General features: G+C 44.3%; 1 protein-coding gene across 3 annotated transcripts in view; it reads left to right on the top strand.

The window, feature by feature from the left end:
* Positions 1 to 9,466: 9,466 nt before the first annotated feature.
* Positions 9,467 to 26,576, top strand: part of Zfyve16 (zinc finger FYVE-type containing 16) — a 52,377-nt gene continuing 35,267 nt past the window's right edge. For 2 of the 3 annotated variants that reach the window (XM_045133720.1, XM_045133721.1), the window contains exons 1-4: positions 9,467 to 9,598; positions 13,812 to 13,927; positions 22,968 to 23,076; positions 24,110 to 26,310. In XM_045133720.1, the coding sequence (XP_044989655.1) occupies positions 23,007 to 23,076; positions 24,110 to 26,310 (2,271 nt within the window). In that variant the 5' untranslated portion in view covers positions 9,467 to 9,598; positions 13,812 to 13,927; positions 22,968 to 23,006. The remainder of the gene's footprint in view (positions 9,599 to 13,811; positions 13,928 to 22,967; positions 23,077 to 24,109; positions 26,311 to 26,576) is intronic. The other variant, XM_004651651.2, reaches the window with a different exon arrangement.

Genomic DNA, 26,576 nt, shown 5'->3' with positions numbered 1-26,576 from the left:
TTCTTCACTGAGCTGGAGGGTGGGAAGCCCGCGGCGAAGGTGACAGCAGGTTGCCCCTGTGGTGAGGGCTCGTCTCTCCTGAGACCGTGCCTTGTGACCATGCCCGCTTGAGAGGCGTCGACGCAAAAGACACAGCTCTCACTTCAAAGGGGATAAGAGACTGTTTGTTCTGGAGCCGAACATGAGTGACCATGGCCCAGTAACATGGATTTAGGTTTACCGCAAATTCCAGGCTCCAGCGTGTTAACAATTTCCTGAAGGCTTTATAGTCATAGGACAAAAGAAAGGTATAAATCAAGGCACTTTTCAAAGCCACTGGCTGACCATCGGGTAGTGAGGTTACAGCGGATGTGGAGAGATCTCCACCTTAGGCCTCAGATGCTATCTGCTGACATGCTTAGCCCCTGGGTTGGTGGAAGCTGGAGACTGTCAGTACATTCCAAAAAGGGTCACACCTAAGCAACTGATAGTCACCAGGATGTTAGTTCAGACACAGAGGTGGGTGATACATGGCTATGGAGGGACTAAGGGCAGCCCAAGGTAACTTGGCTGTGACTTGCAGCCTTCCATGCTCTGAGAGCACAGGGCCTTCATCAGTCCCTTCAGCCTTGCTGGAGGTAGGTGCAGCAAGAAGGGCAGCGAGGGACGGACCCACGCCCCCAGTCTCATGTGTGTGGGTGCTCATCGTGCCCCCAAGAGCCATCCTCACATCAGCACCTACTGGAGGACTCCACCTCAGCACCTCCTCAATCCACCCTCCTCTGCCAGAGGGACGTGGATTCACCGCAGGCCCTCCCACCGTGGCTCGGGTCTTGTGCCCTTCTACCATTTGCTTCTCTGCTCTCTTTATTCACCTCCTAACTAGACATTCCTCTGTTCCAGGCTTCTCCTCTTCTCTTCTCTCTTCAGGTGGTTCCTCTGCTCTCTCTTGCTATCAACTGTGACTATTTTGCAAATAACCTTCAGCCAGCTCTGAGCCAAAGATCTCTGCTCTGGCACTTCAAGGTATAGACATGGGCAAGGACTTCCTGAAAGGGGTTCCAAACACTCAGGGGGTAAAAATAGATAGATTTGGCAAATAGATTTGCATGAAATTTAAAAAGCTGCTACGTACCACAGGAAACAACAGCGTGAGGAGATAGCCTATGGAATGTGAGAAAATATCTGCCAGTGATTCATTCTCCAGGGAATTAACATCCAGACTATAGAAAGAGCTAAAAACACATTAAACACCAGAAGAAAAATAACCCAGGCAGTAAATGAGCAAATGAACCGATCAGACTCTTCTCAAAAGAAGAGCAGCACTGGAGAGATGGCAGCAGCAGCTAGGGCGCTTGCCTGTAAAGCATAATGCCTGGTCACCCATTGGCCCGCTGTCTGTCTGTCCCTCTCTCCTGTTTCCTTCTATATGTGTGCAGATAAATTAAAAAAAAATTAAAGAAGTATAATAGTCAATAACTACATCCACTTTGCAGATGTTGACATACCAAGGAATATGGAATAAAAAACACAAGATTAAATTGGTTTCATGCAGTATTGAAGAGATGGCTTAGCAGTTAAGGAGCTTGCCTGCAGAGCCTAACGACCTGAGTTCTATTCCCCAGTACTCACATAAAGCCAAATGCACAAAGTAGTGCATGCTTCTAGAGTTCGTTTGCAGTGGTTGGAGGCCCTGGAATACCTATTCTCTGTCTGTCTCTCTTCTCTCTTTGCTTGCAAATAAATATATATATATATTTTTTTTTAAATATTTTATTTACTTATTTATTTGACAGAGAGAGAGAGAGAATGGGCATGCCAGGGCCTCCATCCACTGCAGATGAACTCCAGATGCATGTTCCCCCTCTTGTGCATCTGGCTAACGTGGGTCCTGGGGAATCGAACCTGGGTCCTTTGGTTTTGCAGGCAAATGCCTTAACCACTAAGCCATCCTTCCAGCCCTATTTAAAAAATGGAAGTTTTGAACTGGCCCGAGGCCCTCTCAGAAGGAAGGGAACCCCTCAGTGGTACAGCTAATCTTGTCAACTTGACAGGAATTGGGACTGCCTGGGAGACACAGCCCTGGGAATGTCAGCTAGGGCATTTTCAAATAGGTTTAACTGAGGTGGAAAGACCCACCTAAATATATATCCCATGGCTGGGGTCCTGCATGGAATAGAAAGGAGGAAGTGAAATGAACATCCTAGCTCTGCTTCCTCACTGTGAAAGCAACGTGACCAGCCACCTCATGCTTCTGCCACCACAGCCAAATCTGCTCTTCTCATCATCCCTTTCTTATGGACTGCCTCACACCATGAGCCAAACAAGCCTCTCCTTACATTACTTTTGTCAGGTATTTTGTCACTTCAATGAGAAAAGTAGATCCAGTTTTCCTTGCAAATGTATGCAGCCCTGAGAATTAGTTCTGACCAATGAATACAAGTCCAGGGTTCCTGTGATAGCTTCTAAGACTGTTCCTCAAGGGACTGGTTCCATGTGTCCTTTCATACACTGTTTCTCTTTCCTCCCTTTTGACAAACGGAACCTTGGATGTGATTACTGGAGCTGATGTAACCATCTTCGACCTTGGGGTGACCTTTACAACAGAGGCCACAGGACAGCAAAACATTTACACACTTGAAGGCTGTGCTGTGCTCAAGCAAGCAAAGTTCCATGGCGCCCCTACACCACCTACCTCTGGATGGTAATGCAGGAGGGGAAGAAGCACTTACTGAAGCCTCCTATTTTGGGATCTACTGAGGTCTTTTACCAAATCTAACCCTAACTACCACAAACAAACAAATAAAAGAAGGTAATAAGAAACCCAGGCTTTCCTTAAAAATGACAGACCTTCATTGAAATGAAAATAGATGGGAAGTTATTGAAGAAAATTCCATTTAAGAACAATAATAGAGCTAATTAAAGCCAGGCATCTTGTCCAGATGTCCTTGATGCTAAGAAGGAAATGGATGTGGAAATGACCACCATAGGAAGAAAATACCACAGGATGTACTGTGGCCTCATGTTATCCAGTTCCCTTATCTATCGCTGGTCCAGCACAGTAGGCATGCTCAAAAACCTTAGTTTAGGGCTGGGAGAGATAGCTTAGCAGTTAAGGCACTTGCCTGCAAAGCCTAAGGACCCAGGTTCGATTCCCCAGTACCCATGTAAGCCAGATGCATAAGGTGGTGCATGCGTCTGGAGTTCATTTGCAGTGGCTAGAGGCCCTGGAGCATCCATTCTCTCTCTATGTACCTCTCTTTTTCTCAAATGAATAAATAAAATATAAGATGATACCTTTAAAAAAAAAAAGCACTGGGCTAGAGAGATGGCTTAGCCATTAAGTGCTTGCCTGTGAAGCCTAAGGACCCTGGTTCAAGGCTTGATTCCCCAGGACCCACCTTAGCCAGATGCACAAGGGGGCACATGTGTCTCGAGTTCATTTGCAGAGGCTGGAGGCCTTGGTGCACCCATTCTCTCTATCTGCCTCTTTCTCTGTCTGTCGATCTCAATAAATAAATACAAATAAGAACAATTTTTATAAAGCATTAGTTCAAGAAGACAAAGGGGCAGATGATGAGATTTCATTTTCTTATCACATACTGTCCTTTAAACTAGTAAACTCTCTCTCTCTCTCTCTCTCTCTCTCTCTCTCTCTCTCTCTCTCTCTCTGTGTGTGTGTGTGTGTGTGTGTGTGTGTGTGTGTGTGTAGTTTATGCTTTAATTTGGCTAAAGAATTCTGAGTCCATATGATCCTAGGTTTTTAAAATATTAAGGCAGATTGTAAAGGGTTCAGGAAAGATTTGTCTAGTTATCACTAATTGTCCTTGATTTGAAAAGATGTGAGTCAAAGAATTGTTATAAGAGAATCTCTTGAAATAGTGACCAATTTTGTTAAAAAAGCTGATGAGAGATTTCTCATGAGCTCTTGGACTGGAGGCTAGAACTTTCACTTCATTTACATGCGGATCCCCATCATAATCTACATGTTATGGATGAGAATACTATTCCAGTCTGGAAAGAGAAAAAATCCACCATATTCCCTCATTTCCTAAACAAATTTAATCTGCTCTGAAGTGGGCACGTTGGGTCATGCCTGACCACCCTCCGAGGGGTCCTGCAGGGATCTCAAGCTTTCATAAATGTCACAGAGGTTGGCTGGCCTTTGTTCTCTAGGGTTGTCATCCTTGCCATTGCTCTGTGAGCCCCAGGATGCTGTTCTCTAAGTTGCCTTTTGGGCACTGAGACCCCAGCAGGCTCAAAGTATCTCTCAGGGATAGCCAGGGACGGGTGGGAGGGGTTGCTGCATGCTGGAGGACTTAGTCTCCACCACCTCAGCTAAAGAAAGCCAGAGCTGTGAGTTCAAGACCACCCTGAGACTACTTAGTGAATTCCAGGTCAACCTGGACTAGAGCAAGACCCTACCTCCAAAAACCAAATAATAATAATAATAATAAATATAGGTAAAGAAAAGCAATAACTCGTTTATTTTTTTCTGCTAATAGTTGTGCACAATGTCAAACTTATGTAACTCAGATAGGATGTTAGCTACCTTTTGAATTTATTCTCACCAAGTGTCGCTATTACAGTGACAGACAAGGAGAATGGTGGATGTAAATTTCAGTGCTCTGTCTGGCTCCAGTCCCTGTGCTGCTAGTGGGATTAGATGACCAGCTTGATGAGTGCCTGATAACGCCAATCTCTTCTCCACAAATTTGCATTTACATGCCAACTTCTAAATAAAATTTGCTTATCAGTATGTCAATATGATATGCTACATCTTTGACATTTCTGCTAAGAAATTCAGTTATGACTATCCTTGAATAAATACAAGTCACCAATGATTTCGAAAAAGTTTCTTAGTGAAACCGTTCTATGACTTATGAAATATACCATTAGAATTATAACTAACAACTAATTTCCTACTTAAATTTAGTTATGATCCCCATCTGGAGTTTGTTTGCAATGGCTAGAAGCCCTGGAGCAACCATTCCATTCTTTCTCAAATAAATAAAATATTTTTTAAAATTTTTAATTAAAAAAATAGTTAATCACCTTCATGGAACCAAATACAATGTAATTCTAAAAAATGCCCACCTTTTTAAAAACAAAATTATTTATGTTTTTTTCTTAAAAGAAATATGTTTTGTTTGTTTGTTTGTTTGTTTATTTACTAGCTACAGAGGGACCAGGGTGGAGGGAAAGAGGGAGAGAATGGGCATGCCAGGGCCTCTAGCCAATGCAAACGAACTCCAGATATATGTGCCACAATGTGCATCTGGCTAATGTGGTACCTGGAGAATTGAACCTGGGTCCTTAGGCTTTGCAGGCAAGTGCCTTAACCACTAAGCCATCTCTCCAGCCCTATTTATTTATTTTTGAAGCAAGGTCTTACTCTAGTCCAGGCTAACCTGAAACTCACTCTGTACCTCAGACTGGCCTCAAAATCATGGTGATCCGCCCACCTCAGACACATGAGTACTGGGACTGAAGTTGTGTGCCACCATACCTGGCCAAAATTCACAACTTAATTTCTCCTTTCCTTGTCATTTCAAAAGCACTGCAGAAGCTGGGTGTGATAGCACACATCTGTAATCCTAGCACTTGGGAGGCTGCAGGAGGACCATGAGTCACAGAGAGGGAGGGAAGGAGAGAGAAAAAAGAAAGGGAAGGGAGGTACTGACTATTGGATCTTGTAATAAATCTGCCATTACTAGAAAACACAATGTAATTATTGCATATTTATATTAATGTAAAAAGCTTGAATGTCTTATAATATGTACCAACAACTAAATTCATGTTATTTATTAGTTTTTTAAAAATATTTATTTATTTGAGAGAGAGAGAGAGAGAGAAAGAGGCAGATAGAGAGAAAGAGACAATGGGCATGCCAGGGCCTCCAGCCACTTCAAGAACTCCAGATGCATGTGCCTCCTTGTGCATCTGGCTTATGTGGGTCCTGGAGAATTGAACAGGGGTCCTTAGGCTTTGCAGGCAAACGCTTAACCACTAAGCCACTTCCCCATTCCCCATTTATTGTTTTTCTGTGGTTATAAATTTCAAAATGTACTCAGAAAACTGGGTTAACTGCACTTTTTGGTTTTTAGAATTTTAAGATGCAGCTATGTTACAATAAGGATCTTCAGCGGTTGTTTGGTGGGTATCACAATTATAGTTGTCCATTGAGAACTGAAAAGCACTATTCCCAACAACCCATGCTAAATGACAGCACATGCTGTTGACAGGAAGTGTGCGTCTCAGCACGCCTTAAAGAGCCTTGCTGATTAGGTACTTCTGTGCCTCACATCACATCACAACCCGGGGACAAGTCCTCAACTGCAGGTTTGTTGACAGGTGGGCAAAACTGCCCACACTCAGAAATGCCAGCCATACATGGTAGGTCAAGGCTCAAAAGCAGCAGGCAACCAGTTATGAAACCTATGTGGAAGGTGTTCTTGGTCTTAAGTGACCATGTGCAGGCCTGGGGGAAGTAACCAGCATGTACAAAACATACGGTGAGAGCTCAAGACAGCACCTATCTGCTCCATAAGTGTGGTCTTCATGGCTTCCCTCATGCTAACTGCTTCGTGTGGAGCAGTTTCTTTGCTGGGACAAAGCACCCGACCAAAAGCAGTTGATGGGAGGAATCCAAAGCACTGAAATCCACAGACCAAAGAGTAAAGTTTACAGGTTTTATTATAGATAGAACTTAAGAGAAGGAAGGACAGAGCTTGTGCCCAAGAGACATGAGCAGGGTTCCCAGAAATGGGGAAACTCACAGCTTAAAGGAAGGAAAGGAGAATACAGGGAGCCCCTGCCCCTGAGAAGGAGCGGGGTAAAACCCAGCTTTTAAATATATTTGAAGGTACCTGGTGGTACAAGGAACTGGTGTACATTACTCATCACAGGACATTGATGTAACAATATGACTATCATCACTCAGTTTACCCAAAGAAGTAAACCCATCAGGAATAGCAACTATTTATTTCCGTGCCCCACTTACGCGCTTCACATGAACTATCTCATGCAGCGTGTTAATTCTATTGTGACGCGAGTGTACTAGTGCCTAAACTTAGCAAATTTAGGTCACACTGTGTGGAACCTTCAACGGAGAGTGTCCCCCACGGCCTTGTGTTTATGATTAATCTTCATACTCAATCCACAGTCGGTGGCAGTGTGGGAGGTGCAACCTTGTTGGAGATGTGTCTCTTCAGTGGGTTATAGCCCAGGTCTTCTTGCCAGAGGCAGCTGGCTCACCTCCTGCCAGGTGTTGTGGCAGGATGCGACACCCAGCCTCTGCTCCGCCCTGCCATGATGAAACTTCCCTGTAAGGGTGGGAGCCAACATAAAGCCCCTCTTCCAAATGCTTTCGGTTGTGTGCTTTGTTCTAGCAAAGAGGTTCAAATTCAGGTAGTGCAAATCCCGAGACCATAGGCTCAACAATTGGGGGATCACAATAGAGGGACTGAGGGTGTAGCTCAGCGGCAGAGCACTTGCAAAAGCCCTGTACTTGATTCTCAGTGCCACAAAAGGGAATGGTGAATGCGGAAGCTGATTTTTTTTTTTTTTTTTGTAGTTTCAAGGCAGGGTCACCCTCTAGCCCAGGCTGACCTGGGTACTGCCAGGCTGGCTTCCAACTCATATAGTGATCCTCCTATCCCTGCCTCCCAAATGCTAGGATTAAAGGCGTGCACTACCATGCCTGGCAGGGAGCTGAATTTTTAAGTTCACTGATCGACTTGTCATATGTGTCACCTTAATTTTTTTCAGACTAAGTATATATGTAATGTTGAAAATTTGGAATGTCTTAAAATGATCTTAAAATAGTTGTTTTTCATGAGATAATTTCCCTATTGTTAAAATTTCTTTGTAAATGTAATGTTAATGGCTTTAATCATGTGTGCAGTTTTCTTTTTAACCATTCCCTTAGTTCTAGACTTTAGACTGCTGTCAATTCTCAAAATATAAATACTGTAAATATTATCATATAAATCTTTTTGTTCTGAACTATTTATTTATAATTTCCAATAGGGAAATCATTGAATTAGGTCGCATGAAGTTTCTAAGTTTTTTTTTTACATGATTTAACAATTTTTAAAGTCCTATTTTTTATCTTAATTTGTCCTAACTTATATCCCCACAAGAATGTAAGCCTATGGAATTTAATCATTTTAAGCAAATTGTTAGATTTATGAAAAATCACATTGCTTCAGTTTCTACATTATTATTAATGTGCTTCAACACTAATAAAATACAATAGGCATTTAAATTTTTAATTCACAAATTGGCCATTCATGCATATTCCTTTTCTATTTAAAATATTAGCGGTTGACTTTCTTATTTACATTCCCTTCGTCCTCACACTGTACACTTCTGTCCCTACCGCGATTTTGTACTATGCTACTGGAGTGTGATTCCAAGGGCAGGGCCCCCCATTTGATGTGTGAATGGTGTCACATTGAATCTGCGAGCAGAGTGGAGGAAATGCAGTGTACTTTGTGGAATTTTTCCTGAAGTTGAGATACTTCCTATAACTCACTGTCACACAAAAGATAAATTATTGCAGCAACCAAGGTTTTTCCTCATGAACTAAAAATTTCACAGTTCTATTTAACAGTTTAGGCAAAGCAAGGCTAGACACTAAGTATCTTCGAAAGCTCACAAGTACAGCTGAAATTGCAGATTTAGCCCGTGAGCGGATTCTGAAATTTCTGAGCACAAATCACGCGTGATTGAAATCTTGAGATAACTTGCCACCTTCGCAAGACTACTATGCATTCTGAGCTGTGAAACCTTTTGCTAACTGATGCACACAAATGCAATTCGTAACGATACCCTCATCCTCCAGTTTGCACTTCTCCCGTTTAAATTTACATTAAAAAAACACTGTGGCCAGAGTAGCCACGCTCAGCGTGCTGGAATAGCTGTGCGGCTTCTCCCCGGGAGAAGCTGGCTCCGCTCGGCCCCGGGGACAGGACGGCGGAGGCAGCCGGTGCCCTCGGCCGAGCACCACCGCAGCCGGCCGGGAGCACGTCGCGCCCGAGGGTCTCCGCCGGTGCCCGCGGCCGAGTCGCGCGTGCGCGTGTCGCAAAGGCGGGGCGCGGCGACCAGCTCGTTTCCTGCGGCCAGCGGCGCGGGCGAGTCCGGTGCCGGCCCGGCGCGGGGAGCGAGCGGAACGGGACGTCCAGGTCAGCAGAGGGCGAAGGCAGCGGGACGCCAAGGCCAGGGACTCCTCGGCCACGGGACAGGCCTTCCGCGTCCCCGGCGCAGCCGCATACTTCCGCCCACTCCCTGGCTCAGCGCGCAGGCGCCGACGCAGCGGACGCCGCCGGAGGGGCGTGGCGGAGAGCGGCCTGCTGTGCGCCTGCGCGCTGCGCTAGCCGATACGGGAGGGGCGTGGCGGAGAGCGGCCGGCCGTGCGCCTGCGCGCTGCGCTAGCCGAAGCGGGAGGGGCGTGGCGGAGAGCGGCCTGCCGTGCGCCTGCGCGCCGCGCTCCCCGCGGTGGGAGGGGCGCGGTCCCCGAGTGGACATCTCTTCCACCCCCGCCGGCGGGTCTCCGGGGCCCCGGGGACTGCAGTGTCGCATCGAGTTCCCCCAGAGCTCAGCGGGGCTGTGGGAGGTAAGAGCGCCCGAGCCCGCCGTCCTGACCGCTGCTGCTCTGCCCAGGGGGAGGGATGACCGCGAACTCGCGGAGCGGACGACGGTCTGGCCCGCCCCTTCTCCCTCCCCCCCCCCCCCGACTCTCAGGAACCGTGTCCCGTGTCCTCACGACCGGTTCCCTCTCCTAGTCCTCGGGGAATCCCAGGTCCCGACGCGGAGGGAAGTGTCGGCGGCTCGATGCCGGCTCCCAGCCGACCGCCTGGGGAGCGGGGTAGCCGCAGCAGCGACCCTGGGGCGTGGCGATCGCTGGAAGCCCGGCGGCCGTGCAGCCTGGGGCGGGGACCGAACCTCCGACGGGGGTGCGTGCTGCGCCGCCTGGACTGCGGGCTGCCCCTGCTGCCCGAGCTCCCTCGCGTGCCCGTTCCTAGACCCTGCATCCCACCCTCCCGCTCCTCTGCAAGGATGCGCCGCTGCTGGCTGCTCCTTCCAGCAGCCTTCCCTTTGGGGCCTTTGAAAAGATGACCTGACTTTTAACCATTAACTTACCTGGATGACCGTGATTGCAAATTGTGAGATTCCAGACTGGTGTTCTTAATGTGTAGGAAAACCAGCTCCACAGATTTGATATTGTTAATCATTTTATTTTTTAAAAAAAGTGTATTGAACTCATTTATTCTCATTTATCCATGGGAATTTGTCATCTCTTGAGTGGGGCAGAAGTTTAATGGTTTGAGCCAGTAGAATTAAGTGATTTTTTTTCCACTTTCTCATCCTCCTAAATATTAAACTGTATTTAGTGGTAAGATTTATGAAAATCATAATGAATAAATATAATTGTAGCCGGGCATGGTGGTGGAGCGCTTTTAATTCCAGCACCCAGGAGGCAGAGGTAGGAGGATCTCTGAGTTCGAGGCCAGCTTGGACTACAGAGTGAATTCCACATCAGCGTGGGCTACTGCGAGGAGATCCAACTTCAAAAAATGAAAAACGAAATAATGAAGCCCAAACAAACAAACAAAAAGATAATTGTAGTTCTTCCATGCAAGAGCCACCAAGCACTATTAACATTTTGTCTTTTTTCTGTGTCTTCTTTTTCCCGTGTATATTTTCTTAATTGAGATGACCAGGCTTTTGTATACAATGGGACTGCTTGCTTTTCTTTACCAAGGTATTTTTGTCTTATGTGATTGTTGTTTGAGGTAAGGTCTCTTAGCCCATTGTGACCTGGAATGCACCCTACAGCCCCCTGAAGTGTACTAGGGGTGATCCTCCTTTCTCAGCCCCCGAGTGCTGGGCTACACATATGAGGCTCCCTGTTTGCCTTTCTTATATATTTTAAGAAGCCTTTTAAAAAAATTTTTTTTAAACTTATTTGTGTGCACGCAAGACAGAACCAGAACATCAGGGCCTCTTGCCACTACAAACGAATTTCAGACCCATATGCCAATTTGTACACCCAGCTTTAGGTGGGTACTTGAGAATTGAACCCTGGCAGGCTTTATATGCAAGTGCCTTTAACTGCTGAGTCATCTCCCGAGCCCACCTGCGACTTCTTGCTTGTACACAGAATACATGAGCAGAACATCTTGAAGTAACCTCTAGAGAAAACTAAACTCCTAAGTTGTTGCTGGGTAGGGTGGCAAATGCCTTTAATCTTAGCGTTTGGGAGGCAGAGGTAGGATTGCTGTGAGTTCGAGACCAGCCTGAAACTACATCTTAAAAAAAAAATAAATAAAGAATCCCTACTTAGTTATCACCAATCATATTTAACATTATGATTGGGGATAAATCACATTTACAAACTTACCAAGGAACAAAATGCTTTTTTTGTTTCGTAATGTGATATATGTACCATTTTGGAAATTAAACCTCAGAAAATAGTTTTCTTTTCATTTATTTATCTAAAATAATACTGCAGTGATGTGTGGTCGGCATGCCTGCAGTCCCACTGCTGGTGGCAGTAAGTCAGGAGGATTGAGTTCAAGACCAGCTTGGACTACATGGCAATTTTCAGGCCAGCTTGTGTACACAACAAGGTTCTGTTTCAACAGTAAAGCAAAATCGGGCTGGAGAGCTGGCTTAGTGGTTAAGGCGCTGGCCTGTGAAGCCTAAGGACCCATGTGTGAGTCCTCAGGTCCTACATGAGCCCAATGCACAAAGGTGGCTCAAGTGCAAGGTCGCACATGGCCAGGTGGTGCAAGTGTCTGGAGTTCAGTTGCAGTGGCTGAGGCTCTGGTGCACCAATTCTCTTTCTCTCCCTCCCTCGTTCACTCTCTTAAAAAAAAGAAAAAGCAAAATAGCAATATAACCATTAAATATTCACTATTTTATTGAAAACAACTATATTTTCTAAAACTGAATTTAGTGAGAAGAGTGATATTCTTACCTCCAGGTGAGTCATTTAATGTCTGGCACAGGAGACAGCTAAGTTCTCATATTTGTTTCATTTCATTTGGGTGTGCTATCTTGTTTACGTAGAAGTATAGGGGGAAAAAGCCATCCTTGGGCTGGAAAGATGGCTTAGCAGTTAAGGCGCTTGCCTGCAAAGCCAAAGGACCCATGTTGGATTCCCCAGGACCCACGTAAGCCAGGTGCACAAGGGGGCACATGTGTCTGGAGTTCATTTGCAGTGGCTGGAGGCCCTGGCACATATATATATATATACATATATATATATATGTAAAATTTTAAAGCCATTCGTACACAGACATGGCTGAAAAAAGAGGACCTGGTGTCCCAGAAGTTCCCGGAAGGCTTTTGGGAACTTCAAGAGCTCTCAGCACAACTCGAAATAGCTGACGTAGCCTTTCCTCAGCAGGCTCTTGGGTTGCTTTCAACTCCCCACACTTAGCAGCATTGAAAGTTACTTGTGACACGCTCTTGTGCATGATCGCCAAGGTTTCTCTGTGGATAGCGTTGCTAGGTCGTGGAGTATGTCCCCCTGCCCCTTGTTTTAGCCTTTTGATAGACATAAACATGAGTCTTGATGCCCATCACTGTGTGTGTCCTGTCCTGATACTGGCGTTTAGATAATTTCACCTAGTGAGCAGTCGACTGCCTTTGTAGGTCTTCAGTTGGTTTGGAGTGTTTTCTCGTTACCAGGTGCAGGGTTTTGAGACGTTGGTCCACACTGCCTCTCTGAGGCCACTGCAGCTTCGGTCAGCTGGTTGAGATGCTTCTTGAAGAATCACACCTTCCCAGCATTGAGTACTTTCATAAAGAACAGCGGTCTGATCTTTTCTAATTCTTATAAATCTGATAGGCATTGTATGATCATATTTTTATCTTTTCGTATGATTTATCCATTAAAGTCCGCTGTCAGAGTGCTTTTCTAACAGATTTTTATTGCTATTATATAGTAAAGATGCATAATACAGTTCTTTGAGGAAAATAATCATATTTTAAAAGATTATCATGTCAAACTTGACCATTTTAAAAAATTTTTCGTTTATTTATTTATTTGAGAGTGACAAACAGAGCTCCAGGGCCTCCAGCCACTGCAAACGAACTCCAGACACGTGCGCCCCCTTGTGCATCTGGTTAATGTGGGTCCTGGGGAATGGAGCCTCAAACCAGGGTCCTTAGGCTTCACAGGCAAGAGCTTAACCACTGAGCCATCTCTTTGGCCCGGAAGATGCTCATTTTTAATCCTATTTACAAAAGCACATGCTTATTTTCAAAAGTAAAGTATGCTAGACATATAATGTAAACTTATGTAATCCCTTCCTTAGATTTATAGCATTAACAGCTTAATGATTATTCCTTCCTCCATATTTTCCCCTTTGCTTTTACTAATACTACTTTGAACAACTCATTTAGAAAAAAATGGGTTTCTGTTATGCACAAAGCTCTACAATTTTGTTTCTTTTTTTTCAGATGAGGGTTTTTTTGAGATTTTATTTTCATTTATATATTTATTAGAGACAGAGAGAGGGAGAATGGGCACGCCAGGACCTCTGGCCACTGCAAATGAACTCCAGACACATGTGCCACCATGTGCATCTGGCTTACGTGGGACCTGGGGAATTGAACCTGGGTCCTTAAGTTTCACAGGCATGTGCCTTAACCACTAAGCCAGCCCAATTTTGTTTCTTTCATTTAACATGATGTGTTGGAGCTTTCCTACAGAAGTGCTTGTAACTCCGCAGTCTTACCCGGAGTGGCTTGGGAACGTGAGCTGTGGTCATTGGCTGGCGAATGTCAGGCCCCTGCGCTCCTGTCTTTTTTCCTAGGTGCTCTCCAGTAACGGCTGTGCGGCCAGTCTCCAGGTCTTTGTTCAGACTTCTCTCTGCATCCCAGATCTTGCATTCAACAGCTTCTCGGACATCACTCCCAGGATGTTCTCAAGGTACTTGAGACAACAAACAGTCCAGAAACGAACTCCCATTTCTCCTTAATCCTGTATCACCTGTAATGCTCAGTGGTAACAGCTTTTATCTACCACCCTTCTCATTTGTTTCTATCTTGAAGTGTTTTCATTTTTAAAAAATTTTTTTGTTTACTTTATTTATTTGAGAGTGACAGAGAGAGAAAGAGGCAGATAAAGAAAGAATGGGCACGCCAGGACCCCCAGCTGCTGTAAACGAACTCCAGATGCGTGTGCCCCCTTATACATCTGGCTAACGTGGGTCCTGGGGAATGGAGCCTCGAATCAGGGTCGTTAGGCTTCACAGGCAAACACTTAACCACTAAGCCATCTCTCCAGCATAAGTGTTCTCATGTTTTTTAGAAAAAGTTATTTTGTTTATTTACATATTTAGTATTTATTAGAAAGAAAGAGCATGTGAGTGAGCATATCAGGGCCTCTAGCCACTACAGACGAACTTCAGATGCATGTGCCACCATGTGCATCTGACTGACATGGGTCCTTGGGAATCGAACCTATGTCCTTAGGATTCGCAGGCAAAACCTTTAACCACAAAGCCATCTCTCCAGCCCCAAGTTCTCATTTGTTAGCTACTCTTCTGATTCCTTTTCACCTTCTGAATTATCTCAGCCTTTCCTCCTCATCACTCACCTCATCACTCATTATTGGTTTATTTTCTGATTATTCGTAGGTGCTGCTAACACTTTTTGTAAAGCCATGAAGAGATTTTTAAATCAACTTTTGTAAAGTGAATTATATAGATTTCATTGGAAACCTGTGAGCTTATAAATGGCCAAGTTAGTAAAACTGTCATTTCAAATAAGTTCTAATATATATACAGAAAGTTTATCATAACATTTCACTGATTTCTTCTGTATGTAGTAAATTGCTGGCCCAGAAGTGATCAAAATGAGACATATGTAAAGATTAATAAGAGTACACATTAAAAGGTCTCAATGTACAGCATTTTCATTGTCATCCCATTTACAAATTGTTGGGGTGTATTATTATCTCTTTTTCTTTTTAGGTACCTCAAATACTATAATGCTTAGGAGTATCTTACTACATTGAGACATTCGTAAATAGTTTCTGTTGAATGAAAGCTCTTAATTTTTTTAATTTTTATTTATTTGAGAGTAATAGAGAGAGAAAGAGGCAGATAGAGAGAGAGAGGGAGAATGGGTGGGCCAGGGCCTCCAGCCACTGCAAACGAGCTCCAAACGCATGCGCCCCCTTGTGCTTCTGGCTAATGTGGGTCCTGGGGAATCGAGCCTCGAACCGGGGTCCTCAGGCTTCACAGGCAAGCGCTTAACTGCTAAGCCATCTCTCCAGCCCTAATTTATTTTTTAAAATTCTCTGGCTTTTGCTAGTGAGAAACCGTTTTTAGACTGTTTGGTTCCTGTTTTTTATTTACTTTTTAATATATTCTACATTTAAAGGTCCCAACTGTCTTAAAATACTTATTTACTTGGCTTCTTGAGACAGCGTCTCACTTGGTAGCACTGGCTGTCCTGGAACTTACTATGTAGACCAGGTGGGCTGATCTTCACGTGTGCACTTGTGGCAATCCTCCTGTCACTGCTGCTGTCTTGTTTGTTTGTTTGTTTCTTTCTTTCTTAGGTAGGGTCTCACTATAGCTGAGGCTGACCTGGAATTCGCTATGTAGTCTCATGCTGGCCTTGACCTCACAAAACTCACAGTGATCCTCCTACCTCTATCTACCTCCCTCATGCTAGGATTAAAAGCAAGCACCACCACTCCCAGCCTGTCTCTGTTTCTTGAGTGCTGGCATTATAGACATGCACCACCAAGCCAGCCTGGTTTTCTTTTTCTTTTTTAAGGTTATGTTTAATTTTAATTTAATGTCTCATTTTTATCAAAGGCCTAGCCATAAAGTGTTAAGGAATAGAACTTACGATGAAAAGACCAGTCACCTGTCCAGCACCCACCCAGACACTCAGAAACCCATTGTTCAGAGAAGGCTCCCTCAGTCTGGGTTCCCAGTGTGAATCACAGATGGCAGAAAATTGCTTCAGCAGCTGTTGACTTCTCCCTAGGATCACATCAACTAGTAGCACTTGAATGCCCAGGAAGATAGTTAATTTGTTACTAAAGGTGAATGCCTTAGGGCAGTAAAGACCAGTTCTCTCACAAAACTATTCCTGAGAAAGTCTGCTCTAGAGCCAACACCTTCAAACTGGTTTTTCACCTCCAGGTTTTTTAAGTCATATGCTCAGTTGCGTAGTTTCTCCTCTCCCCGTTCCTCATCCGCTCTGGTCTTAGATGTCAGTTCGTATGAGAGGAGGTGGCCGGGTAGGTTTGCTGCCCCAGCCATTCCCTTTAACCACTGCGCTGCGCTGCGCTCCTTGTCTTGTCACTCCTGAGTATTCGCAAAGGGTTTGTGTTAGCCGTGAGCTGTTCTCTGTTTATTTCAGCTATGTAAATGTTAGTGCAAGTTTCTCTTCATGTATTGGTCCTAAAATGGGCCCCTTCCCGCTGGAGACCATACCCCTTTGGTTCTGGGTTATTCTATTTGGTAACGTGCCTCCCTGCAAACTCCACCCATTCTAACTTTCTGTGCTGCTGCTGCTGCTGCTTTTTTTTTTTTTGAGGTAGGGTCTCAGTCTTACCTGGAATTCACTATGTAGTCTCAGGGTGGCCTTGATCTCATGGCGATCCTCCTACCTCTGCCTCCCAAGTGCTGGGATTAAAGGCGTGTGCCACCACACCTGGCAAGTTCTTCTTACTACTTGATTCTCTAATTTTCTGATCTTTTCTCTTCTGCTTTCCATCCCATTTTGGTCTCCTTTTTTGAAATGTTTTTTTCAACTTTTCCCCTTTTTGGTCCTCTATACTTTGTACCTTGACTTCACATTTATTTATCACTTACACTCGTAGGTGTGAGAATGCATGCCATGCATGTGTGCTGCAGGCACCCCAGAGTGTGATGCCAGATGCTTGCATCCAGTGTGGGTGACGTGGGAATTAGACTTGGGCTGGCAGGTTTTACAAGCAAGTGCCTTCCCCATTGACTGCATTTTAAAATAAGTTTGCTTTTTCGAATAATTTTAGATACACAGAATTATTGGAAAGATAATTCCGCGTTTCCAAATGTTTCATCCAAGCCTGTTATTAATGTATTACATAAATATGGTGAATTTTTCATGATTTTAGTAAGCCAGTGTTAATAGATTATTATTAAGTAAGGTCCATACTTATTCACCTTTCCTATGCTTTCCCTAGTATGTTTTCTCTGTTCTAGGACCTATCTCAGGTATATTACACCAAGTAGGTGCATCTCTTGAGGACTTCTTGCTTGTCAGTTCCTCAGATGCTCCTTGTTTTTGATTCCCTGGACAGTCTCTTTGAAGAAGAGCTGACTGGACATTACAGAATGCCAGCTGGGATTCGTCTTACATTTTTGCTCATGATTAAACAGATAACGTGTCTCCACACTGAGATGAAGTGCCTTTCCATTCCTGTCACATGTCAAGGGTAACACCAGCAGTATCACTTTATATGTCAGTATAACCATGTGGTCTCTTAGAAATATTTTATTTTATTGTAAGTAAAGAGAGACAGAGAGAGAGAGAGAGAATATGAACCAGGGCTCCCAGCCACTGCACACATACTCCAGACACATGTGCCACTTTGTGCGTCTGGCTTTACATGGGGACTAGAGAGTCAGACCCAGGTCATTGGGCTTTGTAGGCAAATGCCGTAACATACTACATGCACACACGTAGTTCTATGTGTAGTCCACACTAAGTTAAACATGACTTCACACTGATGTTGCCGACTCAAAATTGTCATCACATCGATAGTCTCAGCTTCCTCCCTTTGCTTATCTCTAACCTCCCTTTCCAGCAGGGACAATACTGGCTCCCGTCTTCTGCCATCCACTTACTTAATGATTCAACTGCCGTATACATTTTTGGTGGTTTCTGTTAACCTACAGCCTCACGTAACTTGTGTCCGTTAGTATTCATAACCAGAGTTCCTTTTGCCTTTACTCTTACAGACTCCTTGTTTCCAGAGGTCAGCACCTAGTCTTCTCCCCCGGTACAGACATTGCTTCATACATTTGTAACACTGTTGACTCTTGTCTCATTCTGCGTTTCGTTCTGGGATCCCTGACCTGCAGAGTGGTTTCTTGTTGCTCGGTTGGGGTTTTGTTTTGAGATCGTCTCCTTCTGTAGCCCAGGCGGACTCGGCGCTTGCTCTAGCCCTCCTGTCTCAGCCTCCTGTGTGTGGGGTTGCAGGAGTGAAGCGCTGCGCTCAGATACGGTTGTAAAACTGCGTCCACTGAGACACATCCTTGTAGAATAAAGTTATGTGGGTGGCGCGAGTGCTTGTCTTGACGCCCCGTGTTAGTAGATGTGCGGGTTACCACCCTGAAACATCTTCCGTGCTTCACGGCCTCAGCACCGCTAACCCAGACTACCCACTCTTGTGTGCACGGTCTCCAGTTTTGCCTTTTCCAGAGTGGTAAATTGAGCCATACAGCATATAGGTTCTTTTGTTTAGTGTTGCTCATTTAGCAGTCACCCATGTTTCTGTGGCACGTCGGTGAATGTTATGTGGCATGGTTTATTTATCTGTGCACCTCTGGGGACATTTTTGTCACTTCCACCCTGTGGCAATTATGAATAAAGCTATTTATATGCATTTATATCTAAGCTCTTATGTGGACGTAAGCTTTTCAGATCAGATTGAAAGCACACAGACTAGATTGCATAGTGACCATGCTTAGTTTTATAAGAAGAGACTGCCAAACTGTGGCTGCATGATTTTTCAATTACACCAGCAATAACTTAGTTTGTTATTGAGCATATATCACATTTGATATTGAAACATTTAGGGGGTGGATTTTAGCCTTTCTAATAGGTGTACGGTGGTATCTTGTTTTAATCTGGAGTGTGATGTGAAACTGTTGCTTTCAATTCTTGTTTGTATCTGTGCATCATGTTTGGTGAGGTTTACCTACAGAAGTTTTGTCTGTTATCTTGCTTGCTTTTATTGTTACTGTGACAAAAGTAACTTGAGACAGGAAGGGTTTATTTTGGCGCAGTTTCAGGATACACCTGTTGGGTGGCATGGCTACAGAGCATGAGGCAGCCGGTCCCATTGTGTCCACGGTCGGAAAGCAGAGAGGGATGCATGTTGACAGTCAGCTTGCTCTCTTCCGTTTTCTGACCTCAGCCAGTGGGATGCTGAGTACTACAGTTAGGGTAGGTCTTCCCCGCCTCAGCTAACCTGATCTAGAAACTGCCTCACAGACATGCCCACAGATTTATCTTCTAGATGTTTCTAGATCTAATCAAGTTGACAATAGAGATTGACTATCACCCACTCCACCTACCCCCACCTTCTGTTTTGTGGTACAGGGGTTAACCCACCTCTTGCCTCTTGTAAAACAGGAGTTTTTGTTGGCTTAGTTTTTATGGTTGTGGGTGTTGAACCCAGGGCCTCATGCATACTTGGCAAGTGTTCTATAACTGAGTTATATCCCCAGCCCAGAAGATTTTCATTTTAATAAGGTCGGATTTACCTTTTTTTTTTTTTTTCATGAATCATGGAATCAGTGTTACAGTTAAAATCTACTACTGTGAAATCTGCTACTGCAATTCTTTCCAAAAAGGTACACTTTCTCTTTTCCTTGTGTTATTGCACTAGCCAGGGCCTTGAAACATGTTAAATTAGAGAAGTAAGAGAGGACATCTTTTTCCTAATCCAGTCTGTAAGGGAAGGCAGTTTCTCATGAAGTGTGACTGCATTTTATAAATATTCTTTATCAAATTGAAGCCATTCTCCTTAGGGTTCTCTGAGAGGTTTTGTTAAGTCTGTGCCTCCCTGCATCATTGACAAGATTTTCTGATAATTCTGTCTGTTGTGGTAGACTGCACTAGTTAACTTCCAGTTGTTGCATGAGCCTGGCATGTCTGGATAAATCAGAGCTGGTCATGCTGTGTAAGATCCTTATTTAGGGCTGGAAAGATGGGTTGGCGGTTATGCCTGTGAAGCCTAAGGACCCCGGTTAGAGGCTCGGTTCCCCAGGACCCACGTTAGCCAGATGCACAACGAGGCGCACATGTCTGCAGTTCGTTTGCAGAGGCTGGAGGCCCTGGTGCGCCCATTCTCCCCCCCCCCCCCTCTCTCTCTCTGCCTCTTTCTCTCTCTGTATGCCACTCTCAAATAAATAAATAAAAACTAAAAATTTTTTAGAAGATATTTATTTATTTATTTTTTGAGGTAGGCGTATTATGTAGCTCAGGTGTGGCTCGCTCTCGGGATTCTCTTGCCTCGCCCTCTCAGGTGCTGAATTACAGTCGCGACCACCATGTCGTTTAATAGTAGTACTGTGAGGGAGCAGAGAGAGGTGTAAGCCCTACTACCTTCGAGAGCTTCTCTGAAATAACAGGAGTGCTGGTGGGTCAGGCTGTTGTTGCTGTTGTGTGATGGTGTTGGGGATATTGAACCTGTGCCTTGCATGTGCTGGGCAGGTGCTCAGCCAGGGCGCTGTCTTCTCAGCCCTGTCTTCTCCTTTCACGCTGTGGGAGCTGGGGAGCTATCTCCAACGAATAAAAGCACGTAAAGGTTGTAGTCTCTTGGGCTGGAGAGATGGCTAAGCGGTTAAGCACTCACCTGTGAAGCCTAAGGACCCCGGTTCGAGGCTCGGTTCCCCAGGTCCCACGTTAGCCAGATGCACAAGGGGGCGCACGCATCTGGAGTTTGTTTGCAGAGGCTGGAAGCCCTGGCGCGCCCATTCTCTCTCTCTCCCTCTATTTGTCTTTCTGTCTGTCTCTGTCACTCTCAAATAAATAAATAATAAAAAAATTTAAAAAAAAAAAAGGTTGTAGTCTCCTGGGCTGGATTCCGTTCCCCAGCACCCCCATAAAGCCAGATAAACAAGTGATGCAGTTTCTGGAGTTCATTTGCAGCAGCCAGAGGCTCTGGCACACCCCTACTTACACACACACACACACACTTTGCTTGAAAATAAATACATAAATACTTAGAAAAACAAAAAGAACATGTTTTTGGTTTCATTTGTTTTCCTATTTTTATTTTCATTGATATTTTTGCTTTAATTTTTCATCTTCTACTTCTATTAGACATAAATTTCTCTTCGTTATTTCTTCTTCTGGTTTTCCAAAATTGAAACTTAGGTTATTGATTTCAGGTTTTGCTTCTTTTTAATATAGGTACTTAGTAGTGTTGCTCATGAAAGTTTCCTTGCATCCCTCAATCCTGTTTTGAATTTGAAAATTTCTGCTTTTGATTTTCATGATCATTTTTTGTTCTCCATATGTTCCTTATTTATGTCTTTGTGGTCCTTTCTCATAGTTGCAAAATGTTTTTTCCTCTCTGAGAATGTGCCTTGAAGGTTTCTGTTCCTGCGTTGTGTCTTCCTTGTATCGGCTTGTTTTCTGTGCTTTGGGCACTGTCCTCTATGTACGGCATTACACATTTAAACCTGTGAGTGAGAGTAATGCACTTCAGTGAATTGAGACGCCATGCTTTCGTTGTGAAAGCACTTCTGACGTGCACTTGCTGCTGCGCAGTTGTTGTTCCTGAAAAAATGACCTTTTCTCTCCCTGGCTTCTCTGACTTTGGGGCTGAGTTGTTTCACTGCAATGTGGCTTACATGCAGATTTCTTTTTGTTTATAATGTGATAGGAAGTGTTTCCTGTCTCTATTGAGTTTTTCAAGAATCTTGGGAAAGTGTCTAACATTGTCTTTAAATAAAGTCTTGTATGCTCTCTCCTTCCCCATGGCACTCCTCTCATTTCATTTCCTGTGCCCCTGAATTTCATTTTCACATTTGTCTCTTCTTCATTTCTCTGGGCTTCATTTTGGGTAATTTCTTCAGATAAACATTTCGGTTCATTTGCTTCTCTTTAAGCTCTGTCTAATCTTTTAATCTATATTTTTAAAAAATGTTTTATTTTTATTTATTTATTTGAGATAGAGAGAAAGAGGCAGAGAGAGAGAGAGAATGGGCATGCCAGGGCATATAGCCACTGCAAACGAACTCCAGACACATGAGCCACCTTGTGCATCTGGCTTATGTGGGTCCTGGGGAATCAAACCTGAGTCCTTTGGCTTTGCAGGCAAGTGTCTTAACCACTAAACAATCTCTCCAACCCCTTAATCTATATTTTAAGTATTATTAAATTTTATTAAATCAGTGAGAACCCCTTCAGCTTGGTTTCTTTACCCTTTTACTCAACTTTTCATAAAACTGACTTTAGTTTTGTATGCAGGATTTTATTTGTATATAGCCTGTTTTATATTATGTAGTATTTATAAGAATTTTTATCTTTCTGTGGTATTATTCTGTCATCTGTTTGTTGTTTATTTTTTTTTAATATTTATTTATTTGAGAGGGAATGGAGAATGGATTTGTGCCAGCCTCATGTTGCTGCAAACAAACTCCAGATGCTTGCATCACTTTGTGCATCTGGCTTTACGTGGGTCCTGGGGATTCAAACCAGGACCATCAGATTTTGCTAGCAAGTGCTTTTAGCCACTGGGAAATCTTTCCATCTCATTATCTAGTTATTTTGATAACTGTTTTACAACCCATAATGCACGTAAGTGTTATGTTGTAAGAGTTTATTTTAGGGCTAGAGAAATGGCTTAGCGGTTTACGTGTTTGCCTGTGAAGCCAAAGGACCCAGGTTCAATTCCCCAGGACCCACGGAAGCCAGATACACAAGGGGCACAGGAATCTGGAGTTCATTTGCAGTGGTAGAGGCCCTGGCGCGCCCATTCTCTCTCTGTCTCTCTTTTCTCTCTCCTTGCAAATAAATTAAATTTTAAAAGAGTTGGTTTTTAATGTCATATTTTCATATAGAAACAATTTCATATAATTTTTATATAGAAATGATAGTCTTCAATGAAGCATTGTTTAATTTTGTTTTTTTTATTTCATGATTGTTTACCGGCATCAAATAGCTGACCTAATAGTTATATGTATAGAGAATTAAGTGTAATTGTGTTCTTTTTTATTTTCTAGACATACAAGAATTAAATTCTGAGTAACTATACAGGTAGAATGGACAGTTACTTTAAAGCCGCTGTCTGTGACTTGGACAAACTCCTTGATGATTTTGAGCAGAACCCAGGTTTGTTGGCTTTCCTATTTTGTCATTAGGAGAGTTTTAACATGTCTATAATTTAGTATCTTAGGAATACAGAGTATTCAGCAGAATTTGATATAGTTTTGGTCATACTTTTGTGTAAAACCCAGTTATTTGATTATGCATATTAGTTTGTTTATTTACTTATTTATTGTTTTAGTTTTCTGAGGTAGGGTCTTGTTCTAACTCTGGGCTAACCTGGAGTTCACTATGTAGTGGTGGCTATTATTCTGTCATCTATTAGTTATTTATTTTTTAAGTATTTATTTATTTGAGAGGGAGAGGAAGCGAGAGAATGGGCGTGGCAGCCTCCTGTTGCTGCAGACAAACTCCAGATGCGTGCGCCACTTTGTTCAGCTCATGGCAGTCTTCCTATATCTGCCTCCCGAGTGCTGGGATTAAAGGTGTGCACTGCTACACCCAGCTTGATACATATTTTTTAAAATTTATTTTTAGTATTTTTTGGTTTTTCAAGGTAGGGTCTTATTCTAGCCCAGCCCAGGCTGACCTGAAATTCACTGTCATCTCAGGTTGGCCTCAAACTCACGGTGATCCTCCTGCCTCTGCCTCCCAAGTGTTGGGATTAAAAGTGTGTGCCATCATGCCCAGCTTATTTATTTTTTTTGAAACAAGGTCTTATTAGCATGTAGCCCAGGCTGGTTTTGTACTTTCTGTGTGGCTAAAGATGACCTTGAACACCTGATCCCGCAGTCTCCACCTTCCTAGTGCTGGGACTGCAGGTGTGCTTTACCTGGTTCATGTGAGCTAGGGATCAATTCTGGTAATGGATGCTAGGCAAGCATTCTACCAGCTGAACAACACCCTAGAACCTAGTTTATTCTTTTACTTTTCTTGTACAGAATAGAGCCGATGGCCAGCAATAGAAGCTTCTTTGTAAACATCTGTATTCAAAAGTAAAACCTAGAAAATACTTAAAGCCACATACAGAATTTATCTCGAAGCTTTAGAAAGCATAATGTCTTTAAAATCTAACTAAACTTGTCTTATTTTTAATTAGATGAACAAGATTATCTCCAAGGGCCACAAAATGCATCTGATTCTAACCAGTGTTCAGTTTCTTCATTGCTACCCAAGGACCACCGAAGCATTAGCTGGGTCTCATCAGAAACATGCTGCGAAGCAAGCCAGGGTTTTCTAAATAAAAAAACATGTGGGGCACTCACTTCCCTACAAAATGAAAAACATGTCATGGGGCTAGATCTCCTTTCCTGTGTGGATGGGAGTACTTCCGATGAAGCCCAGCCACTATGTATGAGAAGATGTGGTAAACCTGTCTGTGACCTGATAAGCGACATGGGCAACCTCGTTCATGAAACCAGCAGTGAAGAGGACATTAAGAAATTGCTGCCAGATGACGTCACGTCTGGCGCAGGTCCTTTGATTGGGTTGGATTCATCCTCACTTTCAGACACTGCCGGTGTTTCTCCGGTAGACCATGGGAGTGCTCCTGTCACAGGAGAACAGAACAATGTCACCTCCCAGCTAGAGAGTGGAGAACTAAGTGCAGTGGAGCTGGCTTCAGAAGCAGACGCAGCACCTTCAGGTTCTTGTGATCGTGGCAGAGCAGTGAGCTTAGAGGACAAGATGGTCTCTCATGAGCGAGGAACAGTTGTCGGTCTGGACGCGTCTTCTCCTCTGACTCCCCGAAGTTCTGAAGTGTCTGATGCCGGAGGCACCGCACAGCACAGGAGCCTTCCGTGTGAGCTGCCACAGGACGACGGCTGTCTGGAAAGAGAGAGGGCGGGCTTGGCGGTCGTAGATGCCTCCGAACGCTTAAGGGAAGAAGATAGTGGGAATGCTTTGCCCTGCAGTCATCCAGAAAATGAAGGGATGTGTCCGAGTGACTCAAATCCAAAAGATGGAAATTCCACAGGACCAGACTTTTCCTCCCAGGAAAACAGAACTGCTGGGTTTATGAAACCGTTAGTAGAAGAAGATTCAAAAAACTTAGACCTTAAAGATAATAATGATATAGCCCAGCCTTCCTCTTCATCTCTGCCCGTGTCAAGTGAGGCTACACGGTCTTCATTGTCTTGTCTTCCGCTGTCTGGCTCGTTGTGTGGCTCTTTAATTGATGGCAACGCACGAGGTGATTGTTTACTTCCAAATGAGCAGAAGGAAGATGGGATGACTGCGCCTGAGGAAATGCAGAAAAGTGTGGCTCTAGACGGGGAGCACAAGGAAAAGTGTAAAACTATACTTCTTCAGCCAGTAAACGAAAAGAGGGGGGAAGCCAAGGCTGAGCCTGAGCAGGAGCTAGTGAGGGCTGACTGTCTGGAGTGCCCTGATGAAGCCAGTTCTGCAGCTGCTGCCCGTCACGTGGAGCCCTCTGCGGCTCGTGCCCTGGAGTCTCCCCGTCTTCCCTGTGCAGGCCTCGCTGTCCCGGGCAGTGACGCCGACGGGCCAGACTTCGACTACTTTAACATCGACGACGGCTCGCGGACTGCCGCGCTCGTCAGCGATGCTGAGCTCGACGCCTTTCTGACGGAGCAGCGCCTGCAGGCGACGCCCGCAGCACCTCTTGAAGACGGCGCAGGGCCCACGGGCTCTCGGGAGAGCCCGCCAGATGCGAAAGGCTTAGATGACGGGAATGCCGGGGACACATACTTCAACGCGGAGGCAGGAGCCATTGGGGAGAGTGGTGGCTCTGTGACTTGTGAAACAGTTGATAAAGATATGACATTAGAAAACGGTGGCCACTGTACGGAGGAAAAAAGCACAATTCCAGTTGAACAGAAGCCCTCTACCAGCAAGCCTGAGGTGACCAAAGAGTCCCCAGTCACCAGTATCCACAGTCGGTCTGTTCATGTTGGCGGGGCTAGACCTAAGCAACTGCTTGGCCTTCCATCGAGAGCAAGGAGTTCAAAGGAACCGAATAAACCAGATGTTCCAAGTAAGCCAGGAAGTGATTCCAACATGGCAAATGCCGTTGTGGCCACCACTTGTCCTGCAGATTGTAGAGCTGATCCTCAAGTTAGCTTCAACTCGAATTACATCGATATAGAAAGTAGTTTTGAAAATGGATCCAGTTTTGTAAAGGCAAATGAGGCTCTGCCTGAAAGCACTCATAAAGAAGTCTTGGCTCTGGGCCACAAACAGCCTACGTGGGTTCCAGACTCAGAAGCTCCAAACTGTATGAACTGCCAAGTCAAATTCACCTTTACAAAACGGCGACACCACTGCCGAGCATGTGGGAAAGTAAGTTACGCAAATATTTCTTTCTTCTTTTATTGTGCTGTGGATTGAACTCAGGGCCTCAAACAAATTCTGTGTCTGAGTTACATCTCCTGTCCAAGTGTTAAACTTTTTACTATTGATAAATCAGATGTTCCAAAGTCAGTCAGATCCCCCCACCCTAATTGTCTTTGAATACTTAATTTTAAGAACAGTTCCCAGGAAGACGCTGGAAAGCCAGTTGGCTTACACAGAACACCACACCTGACCTTGTTTGTGTCCTGATTGAG

Source organism: Jaculus jaculus, chromosome 14 (genome assembly GCF_020740685.1).
Source record: "Jaculus jaculus isolate mJacJac1 chromosome 14, mJacJac1.mat.Y.cur, whole genome shotgun sequence".
In the NCBI taxonomy this organism is placed as follows: Eukaryota; Metazoa; Chordata; class Mammalia; order Rodentia; family Dipodidae; genus Jaculus; species Jaculus jaculus.
The sequence above is the reverse complement of the archived record's forward strand: the minus strand, read 5'-3'. Positions and strand labels throughout refer to the sequence as shown.